Source organism: Neoarius graeffei, chromosome 22 (genome assembly GCF_027579695.1).
Source record: "Neoarius graeffei isolate fNeoGra1 chromosome 22, fNeoGra1.pri, whole genome shotgun sequence".
NCBI lineage: Eukaryota > Metazoa > Chordata > Actinopteri > Siluriformes > Ariidae > Neoarius > Neoarius graeffei.
Window position 1 is genome coordinate 20324579 of NC_083590.1, and position 21753 is coordinate 20346331.

The window sequence follows — 21753 nt, forward strand, 5'->3', positions numbered from 1 at the left end:
AAAAGTGAAAGGTAAGATGTATAAGACAGTACTGAGAGCAGCTGTGATGTATGGATTGGAGACAGTACCCTTAATGAAGAGACAGGAGGCAAAGTTGGAGGTGGCAGAGTTGAGGATGTTAAGGTTTGCGATGGGAGGTTGGACAGGATAAGGAATGAGCACATCAGAGGGACAGCACATGTGGAAAGCTTGGGAGGTAAGCTAAGAGAGATGAGACTGAGATGGTATGGGCACATCCTGAGAAGAGATGCAGAGCATGTGGGAAGGAGAATGTTGAGGATGGAGCTGCCAGGCACATGAAAACGAGGAAGGCCAAAGAGGAGATATATGGATGTGGTGAGAGAGAACATGAAAGTGGCAGGTGTGGTAGAGAAGGATGCGGAAGACGGAGCAATGGAGACGAAAGATCCATTGTGGCGACCCCTAATCAGAAGCAGCCAAAAGAAGAAGATACTCTGTTTCATGGAACCAACTTTAACCTGTACAAAATGTTACCAACAAAGCTAGACCTGTTATTGATACAAGATAGTCAGTCATAAAATGTGTTTTTATTCTTTCTGACCTCTGAACATACAGTGTCAAAAACAGACAACAGGACTTAAAATCAGCCAGTACATGTACAATGAACAGACGCTGTCGAGCATTGACTCATTTCCGGTTCTGGACAGTAACTACACGGTAGTCATTTAAAATGAGCCCCTGTCTCAAGTTCTCTAGAACCAGCCTCGGTCCAACACAGTCATGTTAAAAGTGGTAAATGTATCCTGTAGGGGCGCTACTGAGGTGATTATTTGTTGATAGTTACTGGATCAGCCAGCAAAAATGGTGCAAAATATTGCGTACTTTTCAATGCCGTTTCTACGCAGTCAGTAAACAGAGCATCTGGTACAAAAATCCGATGGCGTGAAACATACTAGTGCATCTCAAAAAATTAGAATATTGTGAAAAAGTTCAATATTTTCCATCAGTTATTTAAGAAAGTGAAAATGTTATATATTATAGACTCATTACACATAAATTAAAATGTTTCAAGCATTTTTCTATTTTAATTTTAATCAGTATGGCATCCAGTACAAAAACAACAAAAAAAACATCTCAAAATATTATAATATTTCATTTCGAGTTTGAGTAAAACAGTATGAACACAGTGTATCTCTCGGTCTAGTTCAGTACACACAACCACAATCATGGGGAAGACTGCTGACTTGACTGTTATCCAGAAGATGATCACTGATGCCCTCCACAAGGAGGGTAAGCCACAAAAGGTCATTGCTGAAAAGGGTGGCTGGAAAAGGTGCACAAGCAACAGGGATGGCCGCAGTCTTGAGAGGATTGTCAAGAAAAGTTGATTCAAGAACTTGGGAGAGCTTCACAAGGAGTGAACTGAGGCTGGTGTCAGTGTATCAAGACCCATCACGAACAGACATCTTCAAGAAAGGGGATACAACTTTCGCATTCCTAATATCAAGCTACTCCTGAGCCAGAGACAATGTCAGAAGTGTCTTATCTGGGATAAGGAGAGAAAGAAATGGACTGCTGCTCAGTGGTCCAAAGTCCTCTTTTCAGATGAAAGTACATTTTGCATTTAATTTGGAAATCACGGTTCTAGAGTCTAGAGGAAGAGTGGAAAGGCACAGAATCCAAGGTGTTTGAAGCCCAGTGTGAAGTTTCCAGTCTCTGATGATTTGGGGTGCCATGTCATCTGCTGGTGTTGGTCCACCGTATTTTATCAAGTCCAAAGTCAACACAGCCATCTACCAGGAGATTTTAGAGCACTTCATGCTTCCATCTGCTGACGAGCTTTTTGGAGATGCTGATTTCCTTTTCCAGCAGGACTTAGCATCTACCCACAGTGCCAAAACTACTACCAAATGGTTTGCTGACCATAATATTACTGTGTTTGATTGGCAAACCAACTTGCCTGACCTGAACCCCATAGAGAATCTATGTCACGAGGAAGATGAGAAACACCCGACCCAAAAATACAGATACGCTGAAGGCCACCATCAAAGCAACCTGGGCTTCAATAACACCTCAGCAGTGCCACAGACTGATCACCTCCATGCCACACCGCATTGATACAGTAATTCATGGTAAAGGAGCCCCAACCAAGTATTGAGTATATAAATTAATATACTTTTCAGAAGTTGGACATTTCTGTATTCATCTCATCTCATTATCTGTAGCTGCTTCATCCTGTTCTACAGGGTCGCAGGCAAGCTGGAGCCTATCCCAGCTGACTACGGACGAAAGGTAGGGTACACCCTGGACAAGTCGCCAGGTCATCACAGGGCTGACACATAGACACAGACAACCATTCACACTCTCATTCACACCTACGGTCAATTTAGAGTCACCAGTTAACCTAACCTGCATGTCTTTGGACTGTGGGGGAAACCGGAGCACCCAGAGGAAACCCACGCGGACACAGGGAGAACATGCAAACTCCGCACAGAAAGGCCTTCGCCGGCCACGGGGCTCGAACCCGGACCTTCTTGCTGTGAGGCGACAGCGCTAACCACTACACCACCGTGCCGCCCATTTCTGTATTATAAATCCTTTTTTTGATTGATCTTAGGGAATATTCTAATAATTTGAGATACTGGATTTCTGATTTTCATGAGCTATAAGCCATAATCATCAAAATTAAAACAAAAAAGGCTTTAAATATTTCACTTTACATGTAATGAATATAGAATATATGAAAGTTTACCTTTTTGAATTAAATTATGAAAAAAGGAACTTTTTCATGGTATTCTAATTTTTTGAGATGCACTAGTATATTCACCACTCAAAAAATAATCTTCATATGTATGTATGCATGCATGCATGCATGCATGTATGATGTATCTGGAAGTCCCCCTTTAAAGCTAAGATCCTGAGGACTTCCAGATACAGACGGACAAACTGGTAATGGCTAACCAACTGGACATGGTAGTGGTGGACAAATGGGAGAACAAGGTTGTGGTGATTGATGTGGCAATACCAAGTGACAGTAACATCAAGAAAAAGGAACTTGAGAAGCTCGAGAAGTATCAAGGGCTGAAAGAAGAGCTAGAAAAAAAAATGTGGAAGATGAAAACAACAGTGGTCCCCATGGTGATAGGAGCCCTTGGTGCACATGGTTTAAAGCAAAAAAAAAAAAAAATCATCTGACTGAAAAAAAAGCTCCATGTCGTTGGCCCCTACCACGTCAGCGATGCGTCAAATTTTAAACGCCGTGTTGTCCATTATCCCCTAGGCCCCTACTTATTGTACATTTACATAATTTTAACAATGACTAAAGCTAGGGCAAGACTTTACCATTGTCATTACTGGCTATAAATGATGAAGCATCATGTTTTCAGCGCAAAGTGCAAAGTTATTTCAACAATACTTTAGTAATGCACAACAGTGGTTAAGAGAAAAGTGCAAGTGCAGTCGAACTTGAACCATGCTTTCAAAAGAGTGGAACAGAAAGAAAAATAAAATCTGTTGAAATAAAACCAGGAAACATGAATAGTGAAAGTTCATGTTCATGATATGTGCTGGAGCGATCTAACATTAGCCTTATGGTTAGCTTCTGACTGGTGGCGTGCTAGCACTTTTTTGCCAATGCTTCCATAGACATTTTTTTTTTAATGGCAAACTACACAAAAGCACACCTGCCATTTTCATCTTTTTGCACCATGAACTAAATGGCTTGCCATTATCGCCCATTTCATTTAGCCAAGCTCATCTCCACTTATTCTTTACCGTTTTGTCGATGTCGGACACATCTATGCCTTCATTTAAAAGAAGCGTGTCCATGCTGGCAAAACCGAAAGTAATTTGCTGCACTCTAGTGATGGAAATCGAAGGGCCTATGTCCGGTGAAATATGGCCTTATACGCAGTACTCGAGTTGAGGGGGGATGGCATCCCCCTTCTGAAATAAAAATCTCAAATCATCCCCCTTATAAAATGGCCATCCCCCCCATCATATCCCTTGTGCCATTTTACCAATTAATGTGGAAATTAGCCTACTATTATTTTAACAAATATTACTACCATTTCAACATTAGAGGCTTTGCGCAGTGATAGCCTACATGTAGCCGGATTAAAAAGACGCATATTTATTTATTTGGTTGCACCTCTCATTCACACCTATACGGAGGTTTCAGTCACTGAAAACAGCTACTTTCGCAAACTCGGGGCAGAGTGGAGATTTCTGAAAACTCCATCTTCAGACACTCGTGTAAATAGGGAAAACGAAGCAACAGTGGTCGAGAGGGCACGCGTGAATATAATGAGTCATAGGTGTGAATCTTTCACCGAATGCCAGTTGTCCCGGTTCTTCATGAAATCGCACGTGCACACACATTCATTCGGTTAACTTTCAAATAACTGTTCTTGTGCACTTGAGACACCGGAGCCACTTTCCTGAATTTTGAGCTTCGGAGTATTCGCTTCTTTATCTATTTAAGTCAATGAATTTGTCACATACAGTACATTAAATTACTAATGTAAAACATTAGTAGCCTATTTAAGCAATAACTGTTTTCTCCACTGTTTTCTGACCTTTTGTGCTTAGTGAATGAGACACTTCATTACACTCCACTGACCGACTTCCAATTCCGGACTTTTTTGAAAATGTAAAATATAGGCCTACGAGATGTTTTTTTTGGGACTTAATTTGCGTTGGTCCTTCACTATTAATTTTTGAGACTGACGAGGGACTAAATACTGTGGAATTATTTTCTCCTTACTATGAAGTTTGGCATCTTAAATAAGTGTCGGGAAATCTTGCAGCCCGACTCTGCAGCCTCCAATGTTTAAGCGAACTGCTGAAACCATAATGTTTAAAGATTAAATCATAGGCTAGTCAAACCAAAGAAAAACACAGCCTTTCCAGAACGTTGTCTGCCGAAGCCTGTTTAACCGACAAAAGGCTTAAAGGTCCCATGGCATGAAATTTTCACTTTCTGAGGTTTTTTAACGTTAAAATGAGTTCCTCTGACCTTCTTAAGTCACCCCAGTGGCTAGAAATGTCATAATGTGTAAACCAAACTATGCCCACCCTTTGTCAACATTTGAGAATGGCGCGTCAAAATGGCGCGTTGATAGGCTCTTCCCTTTACTACGTCAGCAAGGGAGATGATCCCCACGCCCCCCCCCGGATTCCCACCCACTGTATGGATTGCCCGCCCAGCTCAAAAGTTGCCACCATAGATACATCACTTCAATTTTGTAGTGAGGAGACCATAGAGGACAACATGGCACCACCTAAGCGAGCGAAACATGGAAAATTGCGCTGTACATGGATGTGACAACACAGATAGGAGTCTGTTTTTACTGCCGATGGGAGAGCCCCTGAAGACGCAGTGGCTTAATTTTATTTACTCCAATAATACGCCGTCGAGTCTACCTAAGATGGTGTATGTTTGTCGGAAGCATTTTCCTGATGAATGTTTCCACAACTTGGGACAGTACAGGGCAGGTTTTGCAAATCAACTGTCACTGAAGCCTGGGTCCGTACCAAGCATCCCTGCCGCATCAGCCACAAACACCGAACAAGTAAGTGTATAACTCTATTTAAGTCGTTTTGCCGTGTTTTAAAATCGGTGCGTTAGCCTTGCAATGGCTACATTAGCTGTGCAGCTAACCGCTTCCTGCAGTTAGCCAGGTACTCTGCACTGAAGGTACTCCTGCTGAAGTCGGTGATTTACAGTTTGTTCAACTGCTTGCGCTTCTGCTTCGGAGTCCGACTCCGGGTCAAAAGCGAAAGCTTGGACTGTTGCTTGACCTGCCATTGCTACTGTTCACACACAGGTAGCATGCCCGCAGCTTGGTCAAGCCCCTCCCCCCATGGCCCGCCCCCACCCTCTACCCTTCCCCGCCTCCATGCTTCTCATTAGCAAAACGACACACTGGGAAAAGGGCTGAAATGGGGCTTTCTCCCAGGAGGCTATATCTACGTGCCGAGGGTTCATTTCGAGAAAGGCTGCGGATATAACATCCGGAAACCTCCATGAGCCCGTTTAAAGCATCAACAAACCACCATGCCATGGGTCCTTTAATAGCATAGATCTTGCTGCGGCTTCAACAGGGCTGTTTAGATTTTTCACCTGATCACCTTTCAATAGGCAAATATCATCATAACAATAATTATTATTTTTACTACTACAACAATAGGCCTAGTATTAGTAGTAGGCAAGTAGTTGCCTAGTAGTAGGACAGCCAAATTGTTTCATCAGTGGCCTACGCCTAGCCTCCCCGGGACTAGGCAGTAGCGTAGGCTGTATTTATTTATTTAGGCCTATCTAGCGCAACAACTTATTCCTTTACATATACTCAAACATAACACAAGAAAGGGTTCAACAACAGGCAATCACAGCAGCTTGGTGAAGTTCTAAATCACATCGGTGTGAGACCTATGGGCCTACCCCCCCCCCCCCTTTTTTTCCCTCAGATCTGCATCAATCTCATTATTGACCTTTAGCACTCCCAGTTGACGGAAATCCGTTGTAGCGACGGAAAACTTTAATCCATGGGTGCAGTGACCCCCAAACTAGGAGAGCAGCTCCAACAGATACCAGGAACAACATCCAAGATTTCAGTCCAGAAAAGTGCAGTTCTAGGAACAGTTAAGATACTGCACAGAACCCTCAAACTCCCAGGCCTCTAGTAGAGGACCCAAGCATGAGGGAAAAAGGACCACCCGAAGAAGGGACGAGTGGGGAATATATATCACACACCCACATAAAATATATATTATCTATAAAGCACTGTTAGGATCAAAAGTTTAGACACAAATGATGGCGATGCTGATGCACATATCTTACCTTTCTTCATGTTGACTGCAGGAGAATGGTCCAAGAATGTCTTAAGGTGGTCAACACAGGTCTTTTTGTAGAAAGACACCATGATTTCAAGCAAGATTTCATTATTCTCTCTAATCCTTTTATATTTGATGGCTTGAGGAACAGAAGCGATGAATGTCTTACTGTCAATATCTAAACTTAAGAAGTCCATCCCATTGAATGCGTGGGTTAACACTGACTTGACTGTGCCATCTGGATAGAGGTTACACCGACTGTAGCCTTGATATATATTAATATCTGAAAGGTTGCCTGTAATACAGAAGAAAATCAAAAGACAGATTATCAGTGCAAGTTCAGATCAGTAAATATTACTAGAAAACATGTAATAACAATGAAATAAAACCATGCTACTCCCTACTGGACATATTTTTAACTACAATATCAAATATGCTTAAAGTTGTGCTTAAATTATAAAATGTTAAATCACCAATATCCTCAACTATTGAAATATTTCTCACTTAAAACCATCAATTTATATTTAAATGCAGCAGGATAGTCAGCTCATGGACATCCACACTGCATCTACAAAACGACTCGCTAATGAACAAGTGACAAAAGAAGAGATTATTTAAACTTTCTCTCATGAGACTAACTTTTCAAGCGCCATGAGCGCAGGCTAACATACTGTAGTATTACTAGTGCATCTCAAACAATTAGAATATTGTGAAAAAGTTCAATATTTTCCATCAGGTATTTCAGAAAGTGACGATTTAATGTGTCTGTTCAGCTGGAAACAGGTGGAGTGCCTACTCCAGTCAAGGTGGAGTTGCTACCTAAAGTGGAGGAGTTTAAGTATCTCGGGGTTTTGTTCACGAGTGAGGGTAAGGGGGAGTGGGAGTTGGACAGAAGGATCGGGGCAGCGTCAGCAGTGATGCGGACGCTAAACCGGTCTGTTGTGGTAAAGAGAGAGCTGAGCCAAAAGGCAAAACTCTCAATTTACTGGTCCATCTACATTCCCTCTCTCACCTAGGATCACAAGCACACAAGATCACAGTAGTGACTGAAAGAATGAGATCGCGGATACAAGCAGTAGAAATGAGTTTTCTCCGCAGGGTGGCTGAGCTCTCCCTTAGAGACAAGGTGAGAAGCTTGGTCATTCGGGAGAGACTTGGAGTAGAAGCGCTGCTCCTCCACATCGAAAGGAGTCAGTTGAGGTGGTTTGGGCACCTTGTTAGGATGCCCCCTGGACGCCTCCCAAGGGAGGTTTTCTGGGCATGCCCCACCGGGAGGAGACCCCGGGGCAGACCCAGGACACGCTGGAGAGATTACATCTCTCGGCTGGCCTGGGAACGTCTCAGTATTCCCCTGGAAGAGTTGGTGGAGGTGGCCAGGGAGAGGGAAGTCTGGGCTGCTCTGCTTCGGCTGCTACCCCCGCGACCCGGATCCAGATAAGCGGTAGAAAATGGATGGATGGCTGGACGGATGGACAGACAGACAATTTAATATATTCTAGATTCATTGCATGTAAACCAAAGTGTAAAGCACTTTTCCATTTTAATTTTGATAATTATGGCCTACAGTGGGGAAAAAAAAAAACCCACACCACACAAACTCGAATATTTCATTTCGAGTTTGAGTAAAATTGTATAAAATCCATGTGTCTCTCAGTCCATTTCAGCACATGCAACCACAATCATGGGGAAGACTGCTGACTTGACAGTTGACCAGAAGATGATCATCGACACCCTCCACAAGGAGGGTAAGCCACAAAAGGGTCACTGCTGGAAAAAGTGCACAAGCAACAGGGATGACCACACCTTTCAGAGGAGTGTCAAGAAAAGTCTATTTAAGAACTTGGGAGAGCTACACAAGGAGTCAACTGAGGCTGGTGTCCGTGCATCAAGAGCCATCACGCACAGACATCTTCAGAAAAGGGGTTACAACTGTTGCATATTTAAAATCAAGCCACACTCAAAACAGACACATCAGAAGCATCTTACCTGAGCTAAGGAGAGAAAGAACTGGACTGTTACTCAGTAGTCCAAAGTCCTCTTTTCAGATGAAACTAAATTTTGCATTTCATTTCATTTCATTCTCCCCGGAGAACAAGAGGGTCGCCTCTATGTGGCTGCAAGTCGCTGACAGGAAAACTCTGACTATTTGTGCTTATGCACCAAACAGCAGTGCAGAGTATTCGGCCTTCTTGGACTCACTGGGTGGTGTCCTGGAAGGGGTGCTGCTTGGGGACTCCATAAATTTCCTAGGGGACTTCAACACTCACATGGACAATGTTGGAGAAACCTGGAGAGGGGCAAGTGGGAGGAACGGCCTGCCTGATCTAAACCCGAGCGATGTTTTGTTGTTGGACTTCTGTGCTCATCATGGATTGACCATAACAAGCACCATTCTTGAGCATAAGGTGGTTCATAAATTTACCTGGTACCAGAACACCTTAAACCAAAGATTGATGATCGACTTTGTAGTTGTATCATCAGATCTGCAGCCGTATGTCTTGGAAACTCAGGTGAAGAGAGGAGCAGAGCTGTCAGCTGATCACCTGGTGGTAAGTTGGATCAGATGGCTGGGGAGGCTGCCAGACAGACCTGGCAAACCCAAGCGTGTAATGAGGGTGAACCGGGAACGTCTGGCGGAGTCCTCTGTCCATGGGGTTTTTCAATTCCCACCTCTGGAAGAGCTATTCGTGCATACCGAGGGAGGTTGGGGACATGGAATCCAAATGGACCATGATCAAATCCTCCATTGTAGAAACAGTTGTTAGAAGCTGTGGTCAAAAGGTTATTGGTGCCTGTCAAGGTGGTAACCTAAGAACCCACTGGTGGACACTGGTGATGAAGGAAGCAGTCAAGCTGAAGAGGCCTTTCAGGCTTGGTTGGCTCAGGGGTCCCTTGAGGCAGTAGGCAGGTACCGGAAGGCCAGAAGGGCTGCAGCTTCAGCAGTTACTGAAGTAAAAACCTGGGTGTGAGGGGAGTTCAGGAAGGCCATGGAGAAGGACTTTTGGTTGGCCTCAAGGAAGTTCTGGCAAACTGTTTGGTGACTCAGAAAAGGAAACCAGGGCTCGCCTCAGGCTGTGCACAGCCAGGGAGGAGAACTGCTGACCTATGCTGGAGATACGGTCAGGTGGTGAAAGGAGCACTTTGGCTACGTTCACACTGCAGGCTGAAGTGACTCAAATCCGATCTTTTCGCCCATATGTGACCTGTATCCGATCTTTTATTGACAATATGAACGACACAGATCCGATTTTTTCAAATCCGACCCAGGCCGTTTGGATATGTGGTCCCAATTCCGATTCCTATCCGCTCTTTTCATATGCGACTTCAGTCTGAACTGCCAGGTCGCATTCATCCGACTTACACGTCATCAACAAGCCACAAATGTCACTATTCTGCGCTGAAGTAGGCGGCGGGTCTCTCAAAAAAAGTTACAACAACATGGCGCATAATCACGGGCGCAGATAGAGGGGGGGACTCGTCCCACCCAGATTTAAATTCACCTCGCTCGGTCCCCCCCACTTATAGGGAGGAAAAAACGTCTATGCTGTCTTTCTTTGTATAAGGCAAACCTCACGGGAAAATCAAAAGACTAATTACCATTCGGTTTATTGAGGTGCACAGCAGTGTATACATAGTTGCAACAACTCACATAAAACAAAAAGACTGATATTCGGTTGGTTGAGCTGCGCAGACTGCACAGGTTGCGAGCTCGAGCTTGGTTGCTATGGTTACTAACAACAAGTTTGACAGGCATATCGGGGTTGGTTTGCTGGCAGCTTTGTCCCCCCCAGTTTTTTGTCCCTCCCAGTTCAAAAAACGTATCTGCGCCCCTGCGCATGACGACAATGCGAGGGATGCTTCGGGCTGTGAAGGTTCTGAATCTTCTCAATGGAAGGACGCAGAGGTTAGGGAGCTGATTTCCATTTGGGGGATACAGCTATTCAAGCTAGATTGGATGGGTCATACCGCAACCGGGCGGTTTTACTTCCGTAAACACTGGCCATGCTCACTGCGTGTGACGTCGTCGTATCCTGCAATGCGCATGCGGAACACTTTTAGGTCGCTTTTCGTTCATACTGAGGATCACATACAAGTCGCATATATTTGTTAATGTGAACGACCTCACAAAAAAATCGGATTTCACAAAAATAATCGGAATTGAGCATTAAGCCTTGCAGTGTGAACGTAGCGTTTGAGGAACACCTGAACCCGTCCTACACATCCTCCATGGAGAAGGCAGAGTCTGAGGACTCCGAGGAAGCTTCAGCCATATCTCTGGCAGAGGTCACCGAGGTAGTCAAGAAGCTCCTCTGTAACAAGGCGCCAGGGGTACAGGACTGGACAGTGCGCTCCAATTATAGGTGTATCGTACTGCTCAGCCTACCTGGGAAAGTTTATTCCAGGGTGCTGAAAAGGAGGCTCTGACCAATTGTCAAACCTCAGATTCAGGAGCAGAAATGCAGATGACACATCATCAGAAGCATCTTACCTGGGCTAAGGAGAGAAAGAACTGGACTGTTGCTCAGTGGTCCAAAGTCCTCTTTTCAGATGAAATTAAATTTTACATTTCATTTGAAAATCAAGGTCCTAGAGGCTGGGGGAAGAGTGGAGAGGCACAGAATCCAAGGTGTTTGAAGTCTGGTGTGAAGGTTCTGCAGTCTGTAATGATTTGGGGTGCCATGTCATCTGCTGGTGTTGGTCCACCGTGTTTTATCAAGTCCAAAAGTCAACACAACTGTCTTCCAGGAGATTTCAGAGCACTTCATGATTCCATCTGCTGACAAACTTCATGGAGATGATGATTTCCTTTCCCAGCAGGACTTGGCATCTTCCCACAGTGCCAAAACTATGACCAAATGGTTTGCTGACCATGATATTAGTGTGCTTGATTAGCCAGCCAGCTCACCTGACCTCAGGCCCATAGAGAATCTATGGGGTATTGTCAAGGGAAGATGAGAAACACCCAACCCAAAAATACAGACGAGGTGAAAGCCACTATTCAAGCAACTTGGGCTTCAATAACACCTCAGCAGTGCCACAGGCTGATCGCCTCCATGTCACGCCGCATTGATGCAGTAATTTGTGGTAAAGGAGCCCCAACCAAGTATTGAGTGTATAAATGAACATACTTTTCAGAAGTTGAACATTTCTGTATTGTAAATCTTTTTTTCATTGATCTTAGGAAATATTCTAATAATTTGAGACTGGATTTCTGATTTTCATAAGCTACATTCCATAAACATCAAAACTACAACAAAAAAGGCTCAAAATATTTTACTTTGCATGTAATGAACACAGAATATATGAAAGTTTACCTTTTTGAATTAAATTATGAAAAAATGAACTTTTTCACAACATTCTAATTATTTGAGATGCACTAGTATATTTAGGTGCTACCTAAAAATGGAGCTGCAGATGAGTGTAAAATGTGTTGGTCAATAATCCCATGTTAATCTTTTAAAAGCAAATTAAAAATAACTGCTGGATAGAAACCTTATATGTAAATCTATTCTTATGTAACTAAAGAAACAAAATTTTGTTGTCTGGTGGTCAAGTGTTGAGATACGTTGCCTTGCACTTAAAGGGATAGTTCGGGATTTTTGACATGAATCTATATGGTATCCCCGTCAGCAGTGTCGTGCATCCACACTGACTTACCCCCGACAGTGTTCTGTGAGCCTAGATATTGTACAGTGTTGGTCAGTGCACAAGTAGTTCCGGCAGGTTTCCTGGGGTCTGCAAAGTAACACGTTTTTCTTCTCAAAACAGCTCGTGTTCGAATGAGTGATTTATTAGCATAACAAAACCCTTGTAGTCCAAAAAGTCAGACCTTGTAATTGCTTGGGGCTACTTTCTCTCAATAGCGATCAGTGCGCGCTGTCACTGTTAACAGTTGTGTGCGAGCTAGCCAACAACTTTCATTAGTTGTTCGACAGTGTTTAGCAGCAGCAAATTGCTTTCCTCCTCAGTATACAAGTGCGCTTCCATGGCAGGGAAAAAGAAACTACCACTGCTGCCTATGTAGTGCCCTATTTATACAAATAGGAGTCATTCAGGATTCAGCCATGACACGGAGCAAAAACATGGCTGAATCCTGAATGACTCCTATTTGTATAAATAGGGCACTACATAGGCAGCAGTGGTAGTTTCTTTTTCCCTGCCATGGAAGCACACTTGTATACTGAGGAGGAAAGCAATTTGCTGCTGCTAAACACTGTCGAACAACTAATGAAAGTTGTTGGCTAGCTCGCACACAACTGTTAACAGTGACAGCGCGCACTGATCGCTATTGAGAGAAAGTAGCCCCAAGCAATTACAAGGTCTGACTTTTTGGACTACAAGGGTTTTGTTATGCTAATAAATCACTCATTCGAACACGAGCTGTTTTGAGAAGAAAAACGTGTTACTTTGCAGACCCCAGGAAACCTGCCGGAACTACTTGTGCACTGACAAACACTGTACAATATCTAGGCTCACAGAACACTGTCGGGGGTAAGTCAGTGTGGATGCACGACACTGCTGACGGGGATACCATATAGATTCATGTCAAAAATCCCGAACTATCCCTTTAAGATCAGGTACCCTGTGGTAGTACATGTGCATCATACCTACATGCATACAGCTGTCGTACGGTCGCAAAAGCTATCAAAAAAACAGGTCAATGCATTACCATAATCCACAAGTATGGAGCTTCAACTCTGTGCACTTTGCCTTCCAGAAAGTGTCAGTTAATATGTGTATAGAGAGCGTGCACGTGACGTCACGAGGTCACGTGATATTTGTTTATCTGCCATCTTGGACGGCAAGGCCGCGCATAGAACTTAGACGAACCCATTCTAATTATCAAGTGTGTGGGAGTAGATCTTTCGAGAATGGTTATATCTTGTTCAGCATTTGGTTGTACCAATAGACAGGGCCAAAAGGAGGGCCTGTCATTTTATAGATTCCCCGCAGACAAGGAGAGACGCGCAAAATGGGTGTCGGCTGTGCGAAGAGAAAACTGGAACCCCAGTTCTACCAGCCGAATTTGTAGTGAACACTTCATATCAGGTAGGTGTAATCTTCTAATTCAATACTCCTAGTACATCTGTTAAGTTGATTTTCGGATTGAATGATAACTGCATACTTAGAAACTAGACAGTACAGTGTTTGTGGCCGTTAGTCCGCTTGATCTCTAACGTTTAAAATGGCTATGCCTAGCCCTACTACCCTGGCCTAGTCTATGACAATGTTTTATCTTTTTGGCTCATATACGCCTTTGAAAGGCCAATCCATAGTAGGGATGGCGAAAACTAAAAAAAATCTTGACCGACCACCGAGCCTCATTAGCCGGTTAAAGTCGGTTAACCTAGGAGTTTAAACAGGGGTGCAAGAAAATATTTTTTAAATTTGTTTGAATATAGAAGCTGGACATATCTGTGACCCCTATACATTTATAACTGATATTGAATAATAATTCTGCGCAGATAAAGATAGCGGTGATTTTTTTTTTTTTTCAGACAAAAACATACATATTTACAACCCTGTCATTATCTGGAACTGAGTTTAGATTTCAAACATTCCTACGATAAAACGTCCTGCATAGTCTCTTTATGATAAACGTCTTAATGCCACTTACCCGTGAGGTTATCAAATAGACATTCTTCTTCGGAACCTTCCAGAGGTATAGTTGGGATACCCATCCCGCAACAAAATATTTATAAGCTTCCAGGCTCTTATAAGCTTTGAGGGCTTTGCCAGTGTAACACGATTCACGATTAACAAGAAAATTGTAAATGTCGTTGTAGGCCAGATCGGGCAAATCGCCGGCACCGCAGCTCCGAATTTCCCTGAACAAGGATTGTGGCAAGTTGTACGGATCTGCAATCCCCAACCTGGAACACTTTTCCACGTAATGCTGCCTCACGTCACCTTCAAGATGCTGAACAAACTTAGACAAGTAATCGCGCGATGTAGATGGGGTATTTTCCGAATTTTCTTGGGGATTACTCCCTGGATCCATTACGCTCACGCAAGGTAAACAATCTTGATGCCGTCCAATATGGCGGAGTAAACACGTGCAGGTCACGTGACTGCACACCCTCTATATAGGAGAGTTCAAAACACCTGTGCAAATATCATTTGACTCTTCTTTCATATTTTGAGTAGTTTCGAGTAACTCGGTGTTGAAATGGATGAAGGTTGGCAAGTCTGATACAGACTTTTAACTATTTAATTGTTGGTATTTTTCTTTCATCTCAACACTCCCTACAATTCCTAAATATTTCTGGACTATATCTCTGATGCATGAAATGAAAGATAATATGCAATTCATTACACTTTCTAGAAGGACAAGCAAACTGTGTATTTAATACATGATACATGTGTTGAACTTGTATTCATCAAATAAGCCATGTTGTTGATGAACAAAGCCTATAGTTGTCTTACTGTTACAGAAAAACACAAAGTACCCGTGAGCTTGAACTGCTTGATGGCTGTTTCGAGTGCTTCAGCCATAAGGTCCCTGTTGTCCTGTGATACAGAACTCATCTTTTTCCAGTGTTCTTGACCAGCTGTGGTGTTCAGCCAATCAGGACATGGTGCTGTTGAAGGCATGTTGCTGTCATAGTAAAAGACCATGACATCATTCACAATGATTCTTTCTATGTAACTGGGAAGGCCAAGGCCTTCAGAGCCAAGGAAATGCCAACTGATAGAATCAACATCTATAAAATAATAAAAACAGGGAGTTAGGGATCATCTGAGATTGCAGATACTTTCAATTCTGATTCAAAAGGTCTTTGTCCAAAGATTTCCACCCATTATATATTTTGATGTGCATACTTTAAGAAAACATCCATATATTGTAACAAAATGACATGGAAATTCTTTGATTTAGGCGATTTTTTTTTTTTTGGTTTTGCATTGATGTCTGTCTACTGAGATCACACTGTGTGACCAACACACTCATAAAAACAGTCAATCTGTTTAACAGTGTCTAAAACCTTCCTAGCTAAAGTGTGCTTTTCTCATGATTTGATCAGGTTTTTGGAGAGTTACATGATGTAACAACACAATCGAGTAATAATCATAATCAAGACAGTAAATGGCCACTTTGCTCTTCTCGGTTTTGATGATGACGTGTTGGCGCAGGAGCATCGACACACACTGTACAGATGGCCGTTTTGGGATGCGTTGGAAACACCTAATAAGCTACAGCTCTGGCAGTTACCACTTCCTGTGCTCATGTATATCTTTAAATGTTATTCTCAGTGGTTTTGTCATGAAATATAGCCATATTTAGTATTGTATTGTATTATATTATTAAAAATATTAAGTATTATTAAGTATTGTAACAACCATTTAAGCACTAAAACAACTTGACAGTTGAAAAGGCAAAAATAAATTAACTTTATTCATTTCTCTGATCGAAGGTTGTGCAAGTTTGTGACTGGTGTGATAGTACCAGATTATTAAAATGCCATAAAGTCAACAGGAAAACCATTATAACTTTAACAACAATTATTAAAGTCATACTTGTAAAAGGACTAACTTGTACCCCTTTTCCACCAAATCAGTTCCAGGGCTGGTTCGGGGCCAGTGCTGGTGCACAACTCGTTCAACTTGCGAGCCAGCTGAGAACCAGTTTGCTTTTCCATAGCTCGCGGTGCTAAGGGAAGACATCATGTCGCTGTATGCGTCAGTTACGTCGCTACGTTTGCATAAACCTTGGCGCGAATATTGAAGCAAAAACAACACGGAAGCAGCAGCAGCAACAGCAATAATAATAATAATAATAATGGATGACTTTGCGTTTGTACAGCTGCTGTTTCTCGTCGCTTAAAAATGGCAATCTTTCGTGGTCTTGTTATTGTTGTTGGTCTTAACAACTCCGCCCCCCCGCTGACATAAGCGGTTCTTTCCTCTGGCCCAGCAGAGTGTTGGTGCTAGCCTGGAAACGGTTTTTCTGGCCCCAGAGCCAGTTCTTTGTCAGTGGAAACAGAAAACCCGGTTCCAAACTAAGCACTGGCCCCGAACCAGCCCTGGAACTGCTTTGGTGGAAAAGGGGCATCAGTCATGATTTGGGAGGGTGCCAAAGCTTTTGGCATCAACTGATGACTGAGTCGCTGAACAACTTGTCTACTCAAATAGGAACACAAATTATTTAAAAACACAGTAAACAAATGGAACAAAGAGAAAATTATGACACCCTGCAGTGCAGACTGAAAGAAAATCCTGTAATAAACAGTGATCCATGACAGGCATATCAGATGCTCGCTGTGAAAGATGAGCATCTGCATGCACAGTTTAGTTTCCAAATCTGTCATTGCTTAACTCTTGAATATTTTCTATCGTGAATACTATCATTAAAACTCTTATCTCTGCTTTCGAAGGAAATGTATCTGGTTAAGATCTGTTCAGTACTTTGGAAGTAATGGCAGGTTGAAGTTGGTACAACAGAGTTCACTCTCCGCTCACAGGATGTCGGGAAACTGGCGGTGTGTTTTGAGTCACAGGGAAGCGGTCAGGCTCTCTCTCTTCTGATTGATTTCCAACTGGATTACTCGTGAATATCGATCAGATAACTTTTAGAGGGATGTTCTCTCACTATTTCTGACGAAGTATTCAGCAAAATGTTCCATCTGCTAGTTATGTTATGATTCATGGGAGACTTTGAAGTGAGTTTTCATAGCTTTACCTACTTATTTTTTCAAATCAAACTGATTCATGTAAATAAATAACTATTTTAGAATACAACTGTAGTTGTTTTGATGAAAAATAGAGATCTTCATGGTTGGAATTATTATTTTTTTAACCAAAAGTCAGAAACACGAGTGTCAATTTCAATTCAGTTAACTGGAATTGTTTATTAGATGTGGGTCACACAGTTTTTTCAAGGTTTGCCTTGAAAGCTGTGAATATTAATCAATTTTTTTTTTTTGCGGTCCGGTTTCCATCAAATCGTGTGCGCTGATATGAACGCTGCTATTTTTGAGAAATACAAAGGCTTACGGAGCACAAAGAAGGGATTAGAAATAATCTTTTACTACTTTATTTTGATAGAGAATGGTAGATGTGAAAAGCATTGAAATGTCAATTTATGCATATTTTATAACTATATTTGTAATTAACATTGATTTCTTCTTTGTCATGTATAAATGAGAGTTAAGATCAGCTTTATGTCGCACAAATAAATCCATTTGGTGAAACTTCGAAGAAGAGAGTGTACCAATTTAACATTTTACCTAATTAGCATAATTAATACTCATCTCATCTCATTATCTCTAGCCGCTTTATCCTTCTACAGGGTCGCAGGCAAGCTGGAGCCTATCCCAGCTGACTACGGGCGAAAGGCAGGGTACACCCTGGACAAGTCGCCAGGTCATCACAGGGCTGACACATAGACAACCATTCACACTCACACCTACGGTCAATTTAGAGTCACCAGTTAACCTAATCTGCATGTCTTTGGACTGTGGGGGAAACCGGAGCACCCGGAGGAAACCCACGCGGACACGGGGAGAACATGCAAACTCCACACAGAAAGGCCCTTGCCGGCCCTGGGGCTCGAACCCAGGACCTTCTTGCTGTGAGGCGACAGCGCTAACCACTACACCACCGTGCCGCCCATAATTAATACTAATTTGCATAATTTGTTTTTACTAATTTTTTTCTAACTTTGCATTCAGTGTACAACCATCTGTGTGCCGCCAATTTCTATGTTAATACCTTGAAAAATAAAAAAACGCAATTAAGAAAAAACATTTGATCTCATTGATTAATGAAGCCCATTTTGGACCACGTGATCCTAATACAGAATATTACAGCAGTTTTCTAAAAATTAAGCAGTTTTTCAATCTTTGATTTGTGATATCTCGAGAACAGATAAACATTTTTATTCTGTAAAGACTGTTGTTCTGCATTCAATTCTGAATTCAATGAGACCAGTTTCAAGCTATTTGGATTGAATTTGAATTTTCACCTGATGTGTCTATTGACATGCCACATCCTGACCTGTATTAATGTTTATTACTGCATTAACTGTTTGGTGATGCACAAACAGACAGACAAATAATCAGTCCAGCTTTCTGCATGGTTTCAGTTCCCCCACACTCCGACCCAGACTGATTTATTTGGTAGAACCCAGTATGTATGTGATGGGCATTTACACCATACTTGCCAACCCTCCCGATTTCGGTGGGAGGCTCCCGATTTTAGCCTCCATCTCCCGCCTCCCAATTGTATTTGTTAAAAACTGGATAAATCTCCCGGTTTTGGGAAATCCCTACCGTCAAGTTAAAAATACTCCCGATTACGTCCAATCAGAATCGTATGAGAAACACTGCTGACGTCAACTGATTTTTAACCAATCAACGAACAGAATGACAGTCACTTCCGTAATGTCGGATTCACCCAGGCTGTCCAGCATTTTTTTACAAGCAGTCATTCATCATGGCCACTAAAGCCGATACCAAATGGCAAAAATATGAATGCAAATACCAGGCTGCATGGGAGAATGAATTTCCATGGATAAGCAAATGTTCGAGCAGCCAGTTACACATTTTAAGGTAAAGATACCTTAAATTAGAATATAATAGACATTTGAGTGTGAAATTAAACTAGTTTTCCCTACCATTTCAGAAACAAACTATACAACTTCTAAAGTGTCTCGTGAAGTGTTGCATGACAGAATTTGTTTGGTGAGTATTTGAATAGTGCGGTAGTGTCTTAGTGCTATTTTGAATTTATGTTTGAAAGTTTTAAGTGAAAGTTTACAAGTGAATTATCTGGAAAGTGATTGATTTTGATGGAGTTTTGAGGTTTTAAGTGAAAAAGATTACTAGTGAGTGTATTTTGGTCGTACTAAAATTTTGCATTCGAGTGAATTTCTTTGTGGAGTATATTTTGATAGTATGGTAGTATTTAGATATAGCGCCATTTTTAAATTTTGTTTGAAAACTTTCAAAGTTTGCAAATGAGCAAATTCCTTTGCTGCATTCCGATAGGATTTGGATAGGATTTCTAGTGCTTTTTAAAAATTCTGCTGGAAAGTGTTTAGTGAGAGAGATGCATTTTAGTCGTACTAAGACAGTGCAGTATTTATTTAATTGAGTTGTTACTATTTTGGTTAAATCTTATTAAAATGTAATTTATATATGATCTGTGTATTTTTACATGAGCTTAGAGAAGGAAAACACATCTGATGCAATCCAATAATACTTTCATTCACTGTGACCATTTTAAGAAACTATAAACATTCTTCTAAAGCATCACTCGTGTTATTTTCTGTGGGTCTCTGTATGTATACAATATTCAGGCATGAGATTTTTCAGCTAAAAATCTTAAGACTTCCCTTTCATTGTTATTATATTAAAATTCAAGACCAGAGTATTATTTCAGATTTTTCACTCTGAGCTCTCTCAGGCCTGATACATGAATCCCATAACCCAGGGCTTTTCAAAGTGTGGGGCGCGCAACGTGAGGAAAAATAAACCAGAATAAGTTACTATTGCGGACATTTAGTGAACTTCAGCTAGCCTTTGCCAGAGACAAAATGGATCGATTTTTAGTACCTAAAGCTACAGTGAGTGAGGAGACAGAGTCTGGGCCAAACAAAAAAAAGAAGGAAGTATGACCACGATTATTTAAAGTTTGGATTTTCATGGACTGGATCTGAAGATGCTCCACTGCCACAGTGCATTGTCTGCCAAGAGGTGCTAGCTAACGATGCTATGAGATGTTTAAAATGTGTAAAACAAGATGTTTTTAAAAGCACAGATGTTTAAAACATGTACAAAAGAGGTTTTAAAAAGCACAGATGTTTAAAATGTGTACAAAAGATGTTTTAAAAAGCACAGAGGTTTAAAATGTGTACAAGAGGTTTTAAAAAGCACAGATGTTTAAAATGTGTACAAAAGATGTTTTAAAAAGCACAGAGGTTTAAAATGTGTAAAAGAAAAAAGTGTACAACAAACATTATAGGGGGGGAGGGGGGCGCTGTTGTTTATTTGTTCTCAGGGTGGGGCTGACTCTCCCACACTTTGAAAACCCCTGCCATAACCTATAGTAACTGAAAGAACAAAATCAACAATTCAAAAACACTTTAATTGTATAAATTTCAAATGGTTTGCAATTAATTGGGATCCACTGTTTTTATCGTTTCAACCGCGCATCAGACCCTCATCCAATTGAAAATGTCGTTCACGCACTTTTCTCCCAGGAGAGTTTTGAAAAGTTATCAAGTATGTTCCACTGTAAATTAAACACAGCACTGATCACAAAAACTAGTTTTAAAAAGTCTCCACGAAACCAACACTTACCACAACACGACTGCTGGAGAAGGGAGAAGAAGAAGACTAAAGTATAAATAATCTTTGCTTTCCGCATTTTCAGGACATTTCTTCACATTATTTCAGGAGAAGGTGGTCACGTGACTGGTGTGTTTGAAAACAAAATGAAAGTCAGACTCTCACTTCCGCCTGAAAATGACGCACATGGTACATAAACACTATCTGCTGCACTATCATCTGAGCTCAGCTGCATGTTAATCAACAAGAACTTCATGAAAACGCATAAAGGCTTTCTGTGTCTTTTATTAAAACACAAGTTCAAGTTTTTTTTTTCTCTAAAAGTTAGAGCCGGAACTACCATATATGGGTATATGGCACTTGGTCCACACCCAATACTAGGGATCTCCAAAGCATATAAACTTGTGTGTGTGTGTGTGTGTGTGTGTAAAACTTAGTTGATAGAATTTAGCGAATTTGTTTTTAATTTTTTTTAATTAATCACACTTAAGTTCTTTCTAAGAAACTCCCAAATGTGCACCACTCCAGATCGGTAGGTGGCGGTAAATACACAATATCACCTGGGAACCGCTTCAATTCGAAGAACAACTAGAAGATAATGCGCACAAGCAGAATTTTCTTGCATCCTACATTTTTCCAATTTCTTTTTCTCTCTTATTTTTTTTTGGGG

At 41.6% G+C, this 21753-nt stretch overlaps 1 protein-coding gene across 1 annotated transcript in view; it reads right to left on the reverse strand.

Annotated features, from left to right (window-relative positions):
- The window catches only part of LOC132870760 (class I histocompatibility antigen, F10 alpha chain-like), a 29915-nt gene extending 8702 nt beyond the window's left edge, over window positions 1-21213 (reverse strand). The window contains exons 1-3 of the mRNA XM_060904592.1: window positions 21096-21213; window positions 15246-15500; window positions 6803-7090 (exon numbers count right to left, since the gene is read on the reverse strand). Coding sequence (XP_060760575.1) covers window positions 6803-7090; window positions 15246-15500; window positions 21096-21162 — 610 coding nt within the window. The 5' untranslated portion in view covers window positions 21163-21213. The remainder of the gene's footprint in view (window positions 1-6802; window positions 7091-15245; window positions 15501-21095) is intronic.
- Between the last annotated feature and the right edge of the window lie 540 nt (window positions 21214-21753).